At 39.4% G+C, this 17,866-nt stretch overlaps 1 protein-coding gene across 2 annotated transcripts in view; it reads right to left on the reverse strand.

Annotated features, from left to right (window-relative positions):
• The window catches only part of TMEM245 (transmembrane protein 245), a 101,464-nt gene that overhangs the window by 36,668 nt on the left and 46,930 nt on the right, over positions 1-17,866 (reverse strand). For both annotated transcript variants that reach the window (XM_021067267.1, XM_005660320.3), the window contains 5 exons: positions 16,874-16,964; positions 9,672-9,770; positions 7,642-7,773; positions 2,798-2,920; positions 2,523-2,668 (listed from right to left, as the gene is read on the reverse strand). In XM_021067267.1, the coding sequence (XP_020922926.1) occupies positions 2,523-2,668; positions 2,798-2,920; positions 7,642-7,773; positions 9,672-9,770; positions 16,874-16,964 (591 nt within the window). The remainder of the gene's footprint in view (positions 1-2,522; positions 2,669-2,797; positions 2,921-7,641; positions 7,774-9,671; positions 9,771-16,873; positions 16,965-17,866) is intronic.

The following is a 17,866-nucleotide window of genomic DNA, read 5'->3' on the forward strand; positions in this document are numbered from 1 at the left end:
TCAGGGTTGTTAAATTTTGTTCCATATTAAAAATAAAATAAAATGAGTCACTTTTGTATGAGTAGATTTTGGAACCAAGACATGGGCTACTGTTATAGCACATCTGTTACAATCCCAAGAAGATAAGGCAAATGTAACCTGTAAAAAGACATATATTTCCTCATGTCTCTGTAGAGGACTGCTTTCCCTCTAATCTCAAATTCCCTCCTAAACCAAAGACCTAAATTTGTAGCTGCCAGGCTCATACATCCATTTGAAAAGCCTTAACAATACCACAAATTTAATTCATCATCTTCTGCCACAACCAGCTCCTCCTGTTAGAAAGCATCACGGTATACCAGATGGACGAGAGCTCTCAATCAGCTGGACCAAGGTGCCAATCACAGCTCAGCATACCAACTCCAAGCAACCAGGACATTAAAGAATACTGTTTAAAACAAAGGAGGTGGCATCTTCGGTATGAAAAAAAGATGACTTGATGATAGATAGTGGGAGAATGGCAGTGCTAATAAAGGTTACTTCAGGAAAATGAAGTATCTTTCTTAAAGTTCTTTATGGGTAAGGCAGATATTTTACTGGAAAACTTGGCTTAAGCCACACCGGCTTGAGGGTTATGGCAGCCTTTGACGTGATTGATTCAATAGCTTTAGCCTCTCAGGAAGACAGAAAGTTATTTTTCCTTGGTGGTAAAGCATATGCTTAAACGTTTCTGAGTCAGACAGATGTCACTTAGATAAACTATCTATTGCTAAATTAATAAAGATGATAATTAAAGGTCAAACAGGCTTGAAGAGGATGCTAAAGCAAGTAAATTCCTGAGGATAATTTCACTCTAAAAGCTGTTAATTAGTTAATAAACTCCCAAACTTGGAATCTTTACATGAATGGTCCCATGTGGATACCTTAGAAACTGGCTAACAGCTTTTTGATTCTACTTGCTGTCCAATAAAGGCTAGTAGGACAAACGAAGAAAACCCAGCAAAGTTTCCAGGGAAATATATTTTAGGTTCATGCATGCTATTTGAATGTAACCCAAGGTCTTCCGAAGATCAAAGTGGCATCTCCACCAGCTGTTACATGAACATGATGAAAAAATAAGGCAAGAACCGTCAGAATTACCCAGTCAAATCAAGATTTCTGTCAAAGACTAGTTCCAAGTAATTATCATTTTGGCCTCCCTGCAGCATATGGAGTTCCCAGGCCAGGGATCAGATCCGAGCTAGAGTTTTGACCTAAGCCACAGTTGTGGCAATGCCAGATCCTTAACCCACTTGTGCCAGGGATCGAACCTGCGTCCCAGTGCTCCTAAGATGCTGCCAAATCCCATTGCACCACAGCAGGAACTCCGAATTTTCTTAAAAGTATGTGGAAAGAGAAATGCCAGCTGAGAAGAGAAGCTCTTCTTCAAGAGAAGCTTTAGACCACCTAACAACTTATTAGAAAAAGGAGCTGTAATGGAAAACATGAGGATTTAATTTGAGTTGCTATTCATAAGAAATAAAAATGCAATAGTCTCATTAATGAGTTAAGAGCAATGAGGGACAAAGGCTGGGAAGGAAGCTGGGACAGGGCTTCAAAATGCCTCTCCCTACCTAAAATGATGAAGAGGAAAAAGAAAAGAGGGCCAGTGAGTTGAAAAGATCCTATGAAGAATAAAAGTTGCAGAATCATCTCATTCAGAAATCAAGCCTATAATACATGGATACCAAAAGACATGATGGAAATTTCTGGTCAAAACCTGCAATGCACACAGACCCTGTGACTTGGAAGTAACCAAAAATTTTGCATTCCTGGTATCCAAACTACCCCCTGCAGAGGGCATAGCCCGCTGCAGAAGGAGAGGAGAAGAAACAGGAAGACCACCCACTCTCCTTCCTGGGCAATGCTAGAATTCCTGAGAATGCAAGGAAGGTTCTGAGAGAAGGTGAGGTATATGTGTGGTTGAGGAGGGGATTCCCCTGAGCAAAGCACACAATGATCAGGAGCGGGAGAAAGAGCCTGGGGATGGAAAGCTGATGGGGACAGGCCTTTGTACATTACAGACTTGGGAGCAGGATCCTGAAACTATTTTGAATTTTTTTCTTATCAACATTTGCACTGCTCACATGAAACGCTCAAAGAAAAAAAAAAAAAAAGGAGTTCCTATTGTGGCATAGCAGAAACGAATCCAACTAGGAACCATGAGGTTGTGGGTTCAATCCCTGGGCTTGCTTAGTGGGTTAAGGATCCAGCGCTGTTGTGAGCTGTGGGGTAGGTCACAGACACGGCTTGGTTTTGGTGTTGCTGTGGCTGTGGCGTAAGCCAGCAGCTATAGCTCTGATTAGATCCCCAGCCTGACAACCTCCATATGTCATGGGTGCAGTCCTAAAAAGACGAACAAACAAAAATTTTGAAAACACCAGTGTCTGTTACTAGCTTAGCACTCAATGTTACTAGGAAGGTTCAAGACACAGAAAAATAGACTTCCGTGGTGAACAGTTTCTGAAGGAAGTTAGAACAGCATAAATCTATCTTATCCCTACCTGATAGCTTCTTCCACAGACTGGCCAATAATATTAGAAGAAGGACCTGGCTGAGATAGTGGTGTCAGGCTTATCACCCACTTCACCGGCTTGTAGTACTCATCACTGGAACTTAATAGATAAAATAGTGTGGTCAGGAAAATTATCTGCAAAACAAAGGACAGTATCTCCTAAAAAACCACATTTGGAAACTATAGGAAGGAAACACAAGTGGAACCAAGAATAGACTTTACTGTGGAAGGAAGTGTGACACGTGCTTATCCGTGTGTACATACCAGAGACAGAACAAAGTTGAGGAGGGCAGTCCCGCTGTAGAACAGGATGGTCAGGAGCGTGGTGACAGTGGTGAAGAGCAGGCTCACGTTCCGGCTCATCACGATCCACAGAGACTCTAAGATCTGATGAGGAGGGAAAACTGAGTATCAGAACTAATCCTCAGGAAGATTCTACAGCTACCTAGTGTGCTCTTACTGTGGTATTTTAGTATCATAAACTTAAATGACAAAAACTGAGTATTATTTTATTTTTTTTTTTTTCATTTTTAGGGCTGTACCTGAAGTGTATGGAGGTTTCCAGGCTAGGGGTCCAATCAGAGCTGTAGCTGCCGGCCTACACCACAGCCACAGCAACGCCAGATCCGGGCCGCGTCCTCGACCTACACCACAGCTCATGGCAATGCTGGATCCTTAACCCATTGAGCAAGGCTAGGGACTGAACCCAAAACCTTGTGGTTTCTAGTAGGATTCATTTCCGCTGCACCACACCGTGAATTCCAAAGACTGAGTATTATTTTAAATGAAAAAAATCATTTGAAAATATTTGAAAGCTGATTAGTAAGAAAAATAATTAAGAATATTATGGTGAACCTACTACAAATAACATTAAGTGGTCATCAAAAACTTCTCTACTGTAACTCAGAAAAATATGACATAATGCTATGTTTAAACAAAACTGGACACAGGAATTCCTGCTGTGGTGCAGCAGGTTAAGGATCCAGCATTGCCACAACTGTGGTGTAGGTCACAACTGCAGCCCACATTTGATCCCTGGCCCAGGAACTTCCATATGCCACAAGTGTGGACAAAAAAACAAAACAAAACAAAAAAGCAGGACACAAAAATGTTACACATAGCATGATTATAACTATATGAAAATGGCATGCATAGAAAAAAATACCTACAGGAGAGTATGTCAGAATGCAACCTGTGGTTGTATTTAGCTTGTAGAATCACAAGTGCAGGCATTTGTCTCCCCCTACTTGTCACCTCCAACTTAGAATCATCCACAAATACAAAAGCATCACTTCAATGACTTCGCTAAAATTACAATAAAAGAAATGAACTGATGGGATCAGAGCTCTACAGCTGAAAACCTTTCCTCAGATAGAAAATCATCCATGGGAGTTCCTGTTGTGGCCCAGCAGATCACAAATCCGACTAGTATCTATGAGGTCGCAGGTGGTGTAGGCTGGCAGCTGCAGCTCCAATTCAACTCCTAGCCTGGGAACTTCCCTAAAAAGAAAAAAAAAAAAAAAGACCTTATATCAGACCTCTGAGTTCATTTGATCTATCACCTGTAAGTTCACTAGAACCAGATATTACTATATGTTAAATATTACTAAAAGAGGATGTATAATATATATAGCACACTGACATGTTTTCATTTCTTATCTCTTCATGAACTTTAATTCCGACATGATAATGTCTGTTCTATTCCTCCCAAAGACTATTCTTCCTCTTAATGAAAAACATGGAAGCAAGATGATTAGAAAAACATCTTCCATTAGAGTTTTCAAAATGCTCCCATAAACCTCACAGCAATGGAGGGAGGGAAATAATGCAGTTGATATCATCTTTTATACATAGACAAAATGAAGCTCAGAGATTTTAAAAAACTTGCCCAAGGGCATGAAGTTAGTAAGTAGAATTAGAGCTGTGACTAGAACTCCTAACATCTGACTTTATTCTGGTGCCCTTTCCAAAAGCTCTGGTTTTTGTCATATGTTCAAGTTATACCATCTGTTCTATGAAAGGCCTATCCATTCCTTTCCTACCTCAAATGTACCACTTATAAAGACATATTTTGTTGTCCTCGGCATTTCTTGCAAACCTCAGCTCAGCCTTCACAAGAGGACTTTGGCAGGCTGGTTTCATTTACAATAACTCCTTACATAAAAATCTTCACGATGCCTACAAAAATATGCATGATTGACTGTTTGACCTTGTGGGATAAAAAAGGAATGAATAATGCCACACATTCTAAGGAACAAGTCAACAATGCTGACACTTGTGATTTTGACAAGCAGTATTTTCGGGAATTCATTTATTTTGGAATTTTTATCAAAAAAATTTTTAAATAGTTTCTGGGTCATACTGATAGGAAATACCCTGTGGTAACTCTTAAGAAATTAACTGAATACATTAACAGTAGACTGGTAGTCACCAACAGCAATCAATTTTCCTATGCACTCAAAGGGATTGAGAAGAAAGGTTCAGAAAGTGAGACAGAGATGTTGGGTATTAAGTAAGAGAGGAAAAATTAAAAATTCAATCAAGAACTGAGACAGTTTCTTAAATTTTTCTGATAAGTGGTGATATTGAAGAGTGTGATTTTTTTTAATACCATAAAACAAAAATGCGTCAATAGTTAGCATGTACACAGAAATTAGTGAACCGATATTACAAATGACCAGTGCATATTGTAAAAGCATATAAGGGTACAAGCACCATTCTGAGCCAAGACAGATCAATGTCTTAATATAAGAGAGTAGAAAATTTTCGCCTTAATATATAATATAATAATAAGAGAGTAGAAAAAGTTCATTGATAATGGTTTCGAATTCCACATGCAACTAACCATTAAGAAACAGCATTTGTTGAGTTCTGGTGTAATATTGTGAAGAATGGTCATAATGATCTGAAAAGGTTAGTAAAAGACTCCCCTCTTTTCCATCTATGTATCTGTGTGAGACTAGATTTTCCTCATATTCAAATTCATGAATGAAGAATATTTTGAATGAATGAAGAAAGAAATATGAAGAACAAATATGACAACCAGACATTAAACGGGTTTACAAAGATGTAAAGAAAGCCATTCTCCTCAATAAATCATTTTTTTTGTTTTAGAAAAGGGTTATTTTTCAGACATAAAAAGCATGCTCTTTATGTTAATATGTGACATTATTTTTTAGTGAATTGATATTTAAATATTTTTAAAGTTCTCAGTTTGAACTGCTTATACAGTATATATATGGAACTCTAGTGAGCAAAAGCTCTTAAGAATCCTCAGACCAAAAAGTCTGAGAGCCACTGGACTAGAGAAAACAGAAGGAAGGAATTGCCAAAAACATAAAATTCTGGAGTTCCCACTGTGGTGCAATGGGTTAATGATTCGGCTTGTCCCTGTGGAAGTGATGGCTCCATCCCCAGCCCAGCGCAGTGAGGTAGGGATCTGGTCTTGCAGAAGCTGTGGCATAGGACGCACCTCTGGCTCATATTCAATCCCTGGCCCAGGAACTTCCATATGCCATGGGTATGGCTGGGGGAAAACAAAACAAAACATAAAATTCTCAGAACTGAAGGACATGAATTTCTGGATTTAATTTCAGACTGTTGTAGCTATTAGGTGATTGGGAGGAAGGGAAAATATGAGCGCGGGGATGGGCGTAGGGAACAAATGAGTTGTTAAAAAAGCAACAAAAAAACCCAAGGGACCTGTAAGGAAATGCTGAGGGCCTTGTATCTTCATCCTCCATAGTAGGAAGCCAAAAGATAATACCCAAAATTGCAAAACCAAGGAAGAGCAGCATGAACAGTATTTTCGAAATTTAGAGGTAAATACATGGAAAACTAAAAGAATTGAGAGCTCTTTCTGGAGAATGAGACTGAAGTAGGGAAGCAAAGAATAGGAAGCAAAGAATAGTAGGAAACATTGCCTTTTTTTTTTTTTTGCTTTTTTTTTTTTTCTTTTCCCACTGTACAGCAAGGGGGTCAGGTTATCCTTACATGTATAGATTACAATTACATTTTTTCCCCCACCCTTTGTTCTGTTGCAACATGAGTATCTAGACATAGTTCTCAATGCTATTCAGCAGGATCTCCTTGTAAATCTATTCTAAGTTGTGGAAACATTGCTTTTTAAAATTAAAAACCTTAAAGCGTTTTTTACTTCAGCTATGGTCATCTATTATTTTGATAAAAATTAAATTAAAAAAAAAAGCTAACTTTAGACACCTCCACTTTTTTTTTTTTTGTCTTTTTGCCATTTCTAGGGCCGCTCCCGCGGCATATGGAGGTTCCCAGGCTAGGGGTTGAACTGGAGCTGTAGCCACCGGCCTACGCCAGAGCCACAGCAACACGGGATCCGAGCCGCGTCTGCAACCTACACCACAGCTCACGGCAACGCCAGATCGTTAACCCACTGAGCAAGGGCAGGGACCAAACCCGCAACCTCATGGTTCCTAGTCGGATTCGTTAACCATTGCGCCACGACGGGAACTCCACCTCCACTTTTATTACCATGATGAGTCCCAAGTTTATTATAAGACAAGAAAAGTCTTCTCATCTCTGTGAAAGACCATAGGCTGAGATACCTCCCAAAGTACTCTACGAAATGGAGAACAGTCCCTGAACCTTGGCAACATGCAAGCTGTTGCTCACTGCCTTTCATCCTTTGGAATACAAGGCAGAGGTGGATGGTGCATGAAGGAGGGACAGGAAGGATAATAAACTAAGGCTTTAACCATCCAGTCATATTTCCATTTGCAAAGGGCTGTGCCCACTGGAAAAGCGGCTCCCTCTCCCTGGTCTACTGGGAATATATATTGTAGTCAACCTAGGAGACAGATACCATCATAGAATCTGAGAGTCATAGCATCACAAGTGCTTTCCTGAGTCAGCATCTCTTGCTCACTCTTCAACCACAGAGGAGGCATCAGGGGGCTACACCTGAGGCCGATGGCTTTTGGACATCTTTTTAATGTATTTAGAATTCTCAAAACTATAATGTCATGGCATTGAAACAGGGTAACAAAAGGCCTTTAAATGTGGGAAGAAAACTGGGAATTAGAGTTTCTGTTTTTGTTTCTAAGTCCAGTTTAACTATAAATAATATTTCTTACCGATAGAAATGTCTCAATGTTCTCGTGGACAAAGGAAGCGATATCCTGCCAGTCTAGAATGTCTCCCAGCCAGCTGTTCTGACGACTTATATGCATCTTGTGTCCTTTGTGCCTCCCAGAATGCGTTACATTCTATGGAATAGAAGAGTTCAGACATGAAATTTCTATCTTAACCTAAAGAATAGAAGGAATAAATACCTTATTTTGTTTTAGGTGAATGTGAGCACTTTATTAAGTACACAAAGGTGAAAAACTTTGCATTACTTAAGAAATCAGCTAAGAACTCCACCAAAAGATCAAAAATATATGTTTGTTTACTGTCTAGCTACTGTGTCTCAGCCTAGCTTAAGTGCTTGCCTCCTAAGCATATTTATAAATACACTTTATTGTCAATATATTCAACTGAACACAAACACAGCATATACTTTCACACACACACCCCTTTTGGCCCCTCTAACCTTTCCCTTGGTCTCCCACTTTCGCTTTTTTAGTCCTTTCCTCATCTCCCTTGTTAATCTTCCATACAAGCTAAAGAGAGCAAGGGGAAGATAAGAATATAAAAAAGTACACCTAAAACCAATACAATATTATGTGTCAAACAGCGGAAAACAGAATATGAAAAAGAAGCAAGTGTCGGGGAAATCTTAACTTGTCTATCTGGAAGTTAATTACATTGGAGAAATGCAGGAATAACAGATTTGAAAGAGCAATGAATAAACAAAGTGACTGGTAAGTTAAAATTTAGAAACAGAAGGAGATTCTTAACATTTTTACATGTGTTACCATTCTCACACTTTTTCCAACAGCATGGTGATGCCCATCTTCATTACGCAATGAAGACATTAAGCTCTAGCAAAAGAGGTAAAGAAAATAATACGCTTACCCACAAACCTATGCTTTTAAAACACTGACCTCCCTCAACCATAAATGAAGCTCAAAGGGGTGAAGGAGAGTAAAAGCTGTTTGTTTGTAAGCAGAAGCCCCAGAGTCAGCAGAAGAAATAGATAACAACCTTTCCAATCCTCTGGCTCCTCAGCAGATATCCACTCAGATTCCCCAGTTAGATTTAATTCCCAGTATTTCAAACCCACAAAAACCATCACTGTTCCTTCAACTCCTCCTGGGGCGAAAGCACACAATGCCAAATGGGTCACTAAGCAACAAATTCAAATTTAAAATCAAGCCTGTTCAACTGCACTCCAATAAATCTTTTTTATTTATTTATTTATTTATTTTGCTTTTTGGGGCCGCACTCGCAGCACATGGAGGTTCCCAGGCTAGAGGTCGAATCAGAGCTACAGCCTCCGGCCTACACCACAACCACAGCAACGCCAGATCTGAGCCGAGTCTGCAATCTACACCACAACTCACAGCAATGCTGTATCCCTGAACCACTGAGTGAGGCCAGGGAGCAAACCCACATCCTCATGGATACTAGTCGGATTCGTTTCCACTGCACTGCAATGGGAACTCCCCTGTTTTCGTTTTTTGTGGGGTTTTTTTGTCTTTTTGTCTTTTTTAGGGCTGCACCCTTGGCATATGGAGGTTCCCAGCATAGGGCTCCAATCAGAGTTGTTCCCACCAGCCTACACCAGAGCCACGTCTGCAACCTACACCATAGCTCATGGCAACACCAGATCTTTAACCCACTGAGTGAGACCAGGGATCAAACCTGAAACCTCATGGTTGCGCCATGACGAGAACTCCTGTTTTAGTTTTTTTTAATGGGGCCACTAGAAAAATTAGCATTATATATGTGACTTGCATTATACTTCTATTGCACAGATCTGGTCTAAAAGATGAGATGCTATTGATATTGAACAGAGGATGAAGTAATGATAAACCAGAGAGACTGGCAGTTTCTGCCATGGAGATTAAATCATCAATTCAAGCTGACTTTTAGTGAACAAGGTTTAAGACCTGGTAGCTTAAAGTTTTCAATATTAACACAATCCTACTTCATCAATGAGTCTATAACATAAAAGGACTTCATTTGTTTACAGGTAAAATCCTTAGCTAAAATAACTTACCTTTACAAACCAAGAATGATACAGTCTATCCCAAAGTTCTAGTACTTGCTTTTCAATTACAGCAGTATTGTTCACCTTATCTCCAAGAATTTTATGAAGCTGGAAGAAATTCAGATATAATCTGGGTTAATATTTCAAGTAACGATCCATTAAAATTAATATCTACTGGGTCTTTACATTTGTTCCAAATCAAACTAAAATGTTCCAGAATATTTAATTGCTTCTAACCACATCATATTCTATCTTTAAGCCCTATTCCTCAATATTTCCAGTAAATTTCCCCTCTCTCATCTTTCTGCTTTTTCCCCCTCTATTCTTAGAATTTCTAAGAGAAACATATTATATAAGACTCATAATATAAATAGGACAGAAGCAAACAGAATATAAGAGAATATACTAAGAGAGCTACTTTAAATTTGAGAATGAAGCCATGAACTGACTTCTGTGTTTATTTGCCCAAAGAAAAATCTTTTCCAAGTGACCCGATTGCTAAGTTTCATGTCACATTTGCCACTATTATTAAGAGTTACCATAGAACTTTAAGTAAAAATTTAGAACTTTAGCTATGAAAATAAATTTTCCCTTGAGTCTGCTGAGAGATTTCAGGTCTCAGAGTTATGACCCATCAGACTGGCTTCAGGGTTTGTGGGAATCAAGACCACCAAGACACGGTAACTTGGAGAAAGCTGTTAATTAAAGTACCTTCTCCTACATTTTATGTGTTATTAAAACCATATGGTAATATTAAAGACTTTCAAAAAGAAGACAAAACACTGATTTGTAGCCCCATTTCCTAAATACAGCCGTTGCCATCTTCCCATTTCCCCTGTAACATTCTGCTTGCTTACATAGATATAGTTTAAAATTCTATATTTTCTTTTATATCTTTTTTTTTTTTTTTTTTTGTCTTTTTGCCATTTCTTGGACCGCTCCCGCAGCATATGGAGCTTCCCAGGCTAGGGGTCCAACCTGAGCTGTAGACGCCGGCCTACGCCAGAGCCAAATCCTTAACCCACTGAGCGAGGCCAGGGATCGAACCCGCAACCTCATGGTTCCTAGTCGGATTCATTAACCACTGCACCATGACGGGAACTCCATTTTCTTTTATATCTTAAGTATTTCATCTTTTGCCTTCAACACTAACCTTCATCTTTATTTTTAATGGTTTCATATTAAACTTCTGATAGTATTATTTAATGATTACCCAATTACACAGAACAGAGATGGTTTCCAATTTTTAATGTCACAACACTACAATAAATATCCTTGTGCAACTTTTTCTTATTACTAATAGTAACATACACACAAAGGAATGAAAAGAAATGAACATTTTAATAGCTCTTATTATGCATAGGTAATTTGTCTTCTATAAGGAGTGTACCAATTAATACTTGCCAATATTGTATGAATGAACCAATTTTCCCAAAACCTTATGAACTGAAATTTTTAGATAATTTAATAGACGCAAAATGGTAATTATTTATCGTTTTCTTCTTTAGTGATGAGAGTAATCATTTCCATGTTGGTCTTCAATGTCTATTTCCTTTCAGTGTGGCCTATCCATACCTTTTGTCCACGTGATGCTGGCCTTAAAGATACATGAACCAGTTTTTAGACATATTTGATGCAAATATATCTGTTCAATGTTTTCCTGTATGTTTATTTATTCATAAACCAAAGACAAATTAGTGAATATAAAAGCCATTTATCTTTGCAAAGCATGCAACTTACAAATGGCTCTCCCCTATATACTGTGATCTTTACAACAACCCCAAAAGTTAGACAGGAAGTTTTATCACCTTCATTCTTTCAAGATGAGAGAACAGGAGTTCCTGTTGTGGCACAGTGGTTAACGAATCCGACTAGGAACCATGAGGTTGCGGGTTCGATCCCTGGCCTTGCTCAATGGGTTAAGGATCCGGCGTTGCCATGAGCTGTGGTGTAGGTTGCAGACGTGGCTCGGATCCCGCGTTGCTGTGGCTCTGGTGTAGGCCAGTGGCTACAGCTCCAACTAGACCCCTAGCCTGGGAACCTCCATGTGCTGCAGGTGTGGCCCTAGAAAAAAGGCAAAAAAAAAAAAAAAAAAAAAAAAAAAAAAAAAGATGAGAGAACAGATTTAAAAAGAACCTATGGCAGGTTTTAATCCTAATCCTATGAATTAGGATGAAAAGTTTGCTAGTATTCTTTCAACTATAGTGTATATAACCTATGAACAAAGACCACCTAACAGAGCTAATTACCCATAATTAAAAACCACAATTACCCCTACTCTAATTTCCCCTACTTACTTTAAGTCTGTCTCTCATATATCATGACTGTGATTCCCACAGTCATCCTATTACCAATGTTGTCATTCTCCTATCAGCTTCTAAGAGCTCCTTTTGACCAAAGAGGCCTAAAATGGTTACAGACAGTCTTGTCTCGGTTGCCCGCACAGTGGCCTTGACTGCAATAAAGCACTATTTCAAACTGACATCTCCTTTGGCAGTCTCATTTCCAGCACAGCAACGAATAAAATATCATTAACTATTAAGGGAAAGTTTAGCATAATTTTACAACATGCTATAAGATACTCTTTTCAAATTTGCAGTGATATCCATCATAGCAGAAAACTACAGACACTAAAGACCATCCTGCAACATCACAATATATTATCAAAACTCGCAAGGAAGACTAGATTGGACAAAGTCTAAAGGACATGTCACTGCTCTTGAGAGAATCACTAAAGTACATGTACTATCGGTGGTATGAGATGCTCTTTGTATACAAACAACAACAAAGCAGTAAGAGCAGTCAGAATGCCATCTGAGAGCTGTGTGACTTAAGGAAAGAGCCCCATCTACAAAAAATGGGGATTGTAAGTCAGAGGGCAATTCTTTATCGCCCTCTTGCTTGAAATCTTGGCAGCATTTGACATAGCCAAGTCTTTCCTGCAACATCTTCTCTAGGCCTCTGACACACCAGATGCTACAAAGGGTACTGCTCCTGCCTCACAGGCTATGCCTCCTCAGTCTTCTTTGCTGGCTCACTTCTCTGACCTTCAGAAGCTTAAGCACTGCAGGAATCTCTTTGGTCCCCTTCTAGCTCTATTCTCCCCTCAGGCCATGTGATGGCTGAACTGTGTCCCCCTTCCCTAAATTCTTCCTAAGCCCCAGTACCTCAAAATGTGACTACCTGAAGATAGGGTCTTTAAAGAAATCACCAAGTTAAAATGAAGTCATTAGGGTTAGGCCCTAATTCAATACTTCTGTGTCCTCATAAAAAGAGATTAGGACACAGACACACACATGGGGAAGATCATGTGAAGACATAGGCCATTGAGCAGCTGTGAATTTGTTTGTTTCATAAGTAGTTCTGTATGATTTTTATTAGATTCCACAAACAGGTGATATCATATTTCTTTCTTTGTCTTACTTCACTTAGCATGATAATCTCTAAGTCCATCCATGTTGCTAAAAATGACATTTCATTCTTTTTTATGACTGAATAATATTCCATTGATAAATGTACCACATCTCCTTTATCCATTCCTCTGTCAATGGACACTTAGGTTCAATGGTTGCTTTTATTTTATTTTTTTAACTTAATATATTTTATTATATTTATAGTTGTACAATGATCATCACAACCCAGTTTTACAGCATTTCCGCCCCAAACTCGCAGCCCTTCCCTCCTCCCACAATCTGTCTCCTTTGGTAGCCATAAGTTTTTCAAAGTCTGTGTGTCAGTTTCTATTCTGCAAAGAAGTTCACTGTATCCTTTTTTTCTTTTTAAGATTCCACATATAAGTGACAGCATATGATGTGTGTCTCACTGTCTAACTTCACTTAGCATGATCCTTTCTAGGTCCAAGCATGTTGCTGAAAATGCCATTATTTCATTCCTTTTTATGGCTGAGTAATATTCCATTGTGTATATGCACCACATCTTCTTTATCCAACCCTCTGTCAATGGACATTTAGGTTGCTTCCACGTCTTGGCTATTGTATATGGTGCTGCAATGAACACTGGGATGCATGTATCTTTTCAAGTCATGGTTTTCTCTGGATAGATGCCTAGGAGTGGGACTGCTGGATCAAATGGTAATTCTGTTTTCAGCTTTTTGAGGAATCTCCATATTGTTTCTCATAGTGGTTGTACCAATTTACATTCCCACCAACAGTGTAAGAAGGTTGGTTTCCTTTTCTCCACACCCTCGCCAGCATTTATTGTTTACAGACTTTTTGATGATGGCCATTCTGGCTGGTATAAGATGGTACCTCATGGTAGTTTGTTTTATTTCCATTTCTCTAATAATTAGTGATGGTAAATACCTTTTCATGTGTTTTTTGGCCATCTGTCTGTCTTTGGAGAATTATCTGTTTAGATCTTCTGCTCATTTTTTGATGGGGTTGTTTGTTTTTTTGGTATTGAGCAGCAGGAGGTGTTTATATATATTTTGGAGATTAATCTCTTGTCAGTCGCTTCATTTGCAAATCAATGGTTGCTTTTATTATTATCTTTTGTCCTCTAAAGCAAGATTACAAACATTTTTACATTTCTTTGGTAGCAACAGCATCTCTCTTCAGCTGCCTTCCCTTTAAGACCCTTGAGCAAAGTTTCATCCCTATCTTTTCTCTTAAGTAATTTGAAACATACTTCTTTATCCCTTTCTTCATCTTTTTCCCAAATAGGTAAGAATTCCAGAAAAAAATTTCTCCCACACAGATTAATCAAGAATTAAATGGGAGTTCCCGTCGTGGCGCAGTGGTTAACGAATCCGACTAGGAACCATGAGGTTGCGGGTTCGGTCCCTGCCCTTGCTCAGTGGGTTAACGATCCGGCGTTGCCGTGAGCTGTGGTGTAGGTTGCAGACACGGCTCGGATCCAGCGTTGCTGTGGCTCTGGCGTAGGCCGGTGGCTCCAGCTCCGATTCAACCCCTAGCCTGGGAACCTCCATATGCCGCGGGAGCGGCCCAAGAAATAGCAAACAGACAAAAAAAAAAAAAAAAAAAAAAAAAAAAAAGAATTAAATGCTACACTTTCCACAGAATAAGTCAGGAGATACGTATCTAAAAGTCTCGCCAAGACTGGATCTTCCTTCTATGATAGTTTTGAGATCTATATCCACTTACAGTGCACCCCTGAATACAGGTCTAGATCCACTTACACATCAATTTTTTTCACTAAAAGTGTACTATGGTGCTACAGAATCTATAGGTGATTGAATCTGGCAATGTGGAACTACATATATGGAGAACTGACTATCAAGTTATACACAGATTTCTGACTGCATGGAAGGTCAGACCCCTAGGCCCTGCATTTTTCAAGGGTAGACTGTACTCATCTTTCATTTATTCAATAAATATACATTTTTTATCTTCCATGTGACAGTTGATTTGATTGCCTGGTACAGACTCAAGGAAATCAGTAATATATCTTTCTCTTAACTCCCCCCGCCCTTTTTACAGCCACACCTGTGATATACAGAAGTTCCCAGGCCGGGGATCAAATGCGAGCTGGAGCCATGACCTATGCCACACCAGATCCTTAACCCACTGTGCTGGGTTGGGGATGGACTGGTGCCTCCAAAGAGAAAAGTCAGATCATTAAGCCACTGCAACACAGAAGGGATTCCTCTTAACTTTTTTTTTTTTTTTTTTTTTTTAGCTTTTTAGGGCCATACCTGTAGCAAATGGAGGTTCCCAGGCCAGGGGTCTAATCAGAGCTACGGCTGCCAGCCTTCGCCACAGCCACAGCAACGCCAGATCCGAGCCTCAGCTGCGACCTACACCATAGCTCATGGCAATGCCGGATCCTTGACCCACTGAATGAGGCCAGGGATCAAACTTGCAACCTCATGATTTCTAGTCGGATTCGTTTCTGCTGTGCAACAACGGGAATTCCAAATTCCTCTTAACTTCTTTTTTTTTTTGTCTTTTGTCTTTTTGTTGTTGTTGTTGTTGTTGCTATTTCTTGGGCCGCTCCCGCGGCATATGGAGGTTCCCAGGCTAGGGGTTGAATCGGAGCTGGAGCCACCGGCCTACACCACAGCTCACGGCAACGCCGGATCGTTAACCCACTGAGCAAGGGCAGGGACCGAACCCGCAACCTCATGGTTCCTAGTCGGATTCGTTAACCACTGCGCCACGACGGGAACTCCCTTCTTAACTTCTAACCTGACCATGATTCTATTCTTAGGTTAGATGATTATTATACACGTGTGAACAATGTAATTTCCAAGATACCTTTTTGTCAGACTTTGTTTTCAAATTTTAAACAAGGAATCACACACACTAATACCCCATATCTTACTCCAGCAAGTCTTGTCAATCCTTAGATGATCCTTTTTACTTCATTACATTAAAACTTCAAACTGCCTTCATTCCCATAACCAAAACAGAGAGGGGAGTAGTGATATCCCAAACCCTTATCATGGAATTTGAATCTTAATTGTGAACTGTGGCAATTTTTTCATTTCCCCTTTACAAAACTTCAAATTCATCTCCTCAAGCACACTCCTGTCTCTACATACTGATTCACATAAATACCCCTTTTAAAAATACATTCTTCCTTCTCTTTATTCATCCAGGACCTATCATTCCTTCAAAGTTTATCTCAAGTGCCACATGAAAGCACTCAACTCAGTTCCAAGCACATACTTCTAGCATGCTATAATAGAAAGAGCAAGGGATTTGAAATTAGTCTTCAGTTTGAAACCACGCTCTGCAATTTATTGCACATGATCATCAGGCATTTACTTAGCTTTGTCAAGGCTGTCTCCTCATATATAAAAGGGGTAAAATAATTCAGACTAATATAAGTTTCTTGGAAAGATTAAATGAAACAAGTTGGAAACTGCCAAGCAGTTATCAGCAGGCAATAAAATTAATATGTGGTAATACTTTTTTCCCACAAAGCCTTATTTGACCACCCAAGCTTAGTAATCATTCTGTTCTAATGCACAAATAATGAATCAGATCTATTCTGAACCGGAAGCAAATGGCCAACCTTTCAGATTGCTCAGGCTACCAACACTATTCAATATGATCATCCAAAAGGTTTAATTTCATTGTTTGTTGCTTGTTGACTGGAGATTTTTTCCTCAAAAATAGAAATTAGTGTTCTGAACACAATCTCCATTTTTGCTTTATCAGAGCAAAAAGTCCCTACCAGTGAAGACCTTGCAAAGAGAAAGCTGCAGAAAGAGGTTCTTCCCTTACCTTGTGTGTTATCCACTCTCTTCCATACTGATACACATTGTTAGCCGCAGAATTGAGGGCTCTTTGGACTACCTGAGCCTCAGGAAGCCAGCTAATTTAAAATAAAGAAAAAATGAAAAACTAGTATAGTGTACTGCACCAGTAATTCTTGGAACCTAATTTTTTAAACAATCATTAACTGACAAATTGTCAATCAGTCATCACACACCGATACACATTATTCACATGCAGGAATCCTTGATTTCCAGGTCTAACTGTCCTAATTCTAACATTTGAGATTTTCCTTCGAGCTTTCCTTAGCTTTTAGCCCCACTTTCCCCACAGCCTCCCTTTCATTCTGCTCTGTTTTCTCAATCCATCTAAGTCCTGGGTGGTCCTATGCCTTCTTCAGCACCCAGAGAAGTTCTGGGACAATGGGATAGCCAGCATCTGGAACAGTGGTTCTCAAAGCATGGTCCACAGACCAGCGGTATCAGAACTGTTTGGACACCTGTTAGACATGCAGATTCTTGGGCCTAAACCCACACTGACTTTCTAATTTACTCTAATCTGCCCTTTGCTAAGGAGATATGAAGCCTGCCAATTTTTAAAATTGAACTATAACTGATTTACAATGTTCTGTCATTTTCCGCTGTACAGCAGTGACCCAGTCTCATATATATATATATATATGTATATATAAATATTCTTTTTCTCATATTATCGTCTATCATGTTCTATTACAAGTGATAGGATGTAGTTCCCTGTGCTATACAGCAGGACCCCATTGCTTATCCATTCTAAATGTAATAGTTTGGATCTACTAAATACAAAGTCCCCGTCCATCCTACTCCCTCCCCATCTACAGAACAGAAACAGACTCACAGACGTGGAGAAGGACTGCCAATTTCTTAACTTCACTCTAGATCTCTCCCCTGAACCGTATACCAAGGTAGTCAATGGCCTACAGGATGCCTCTGTTGAGACTTACTACAAACACCTCAAACTCAATAT

The sequence above is a fragment of the Sus scrofa genome, chromosome 1 (assembly GCF_000003025.6).
Source record: "Sus scrofa isolate TJ Tabasco breed Duroc chromosome 1, Sscrofa11.1, whole genome shotgun sequence".
In the NCBI taxonomy this organism is placed as follows: Eukaryota; Metazoa; Chordata; class Mammalia; order Artiodactyla; family Suidae; genus Sus; species Sus scrofa.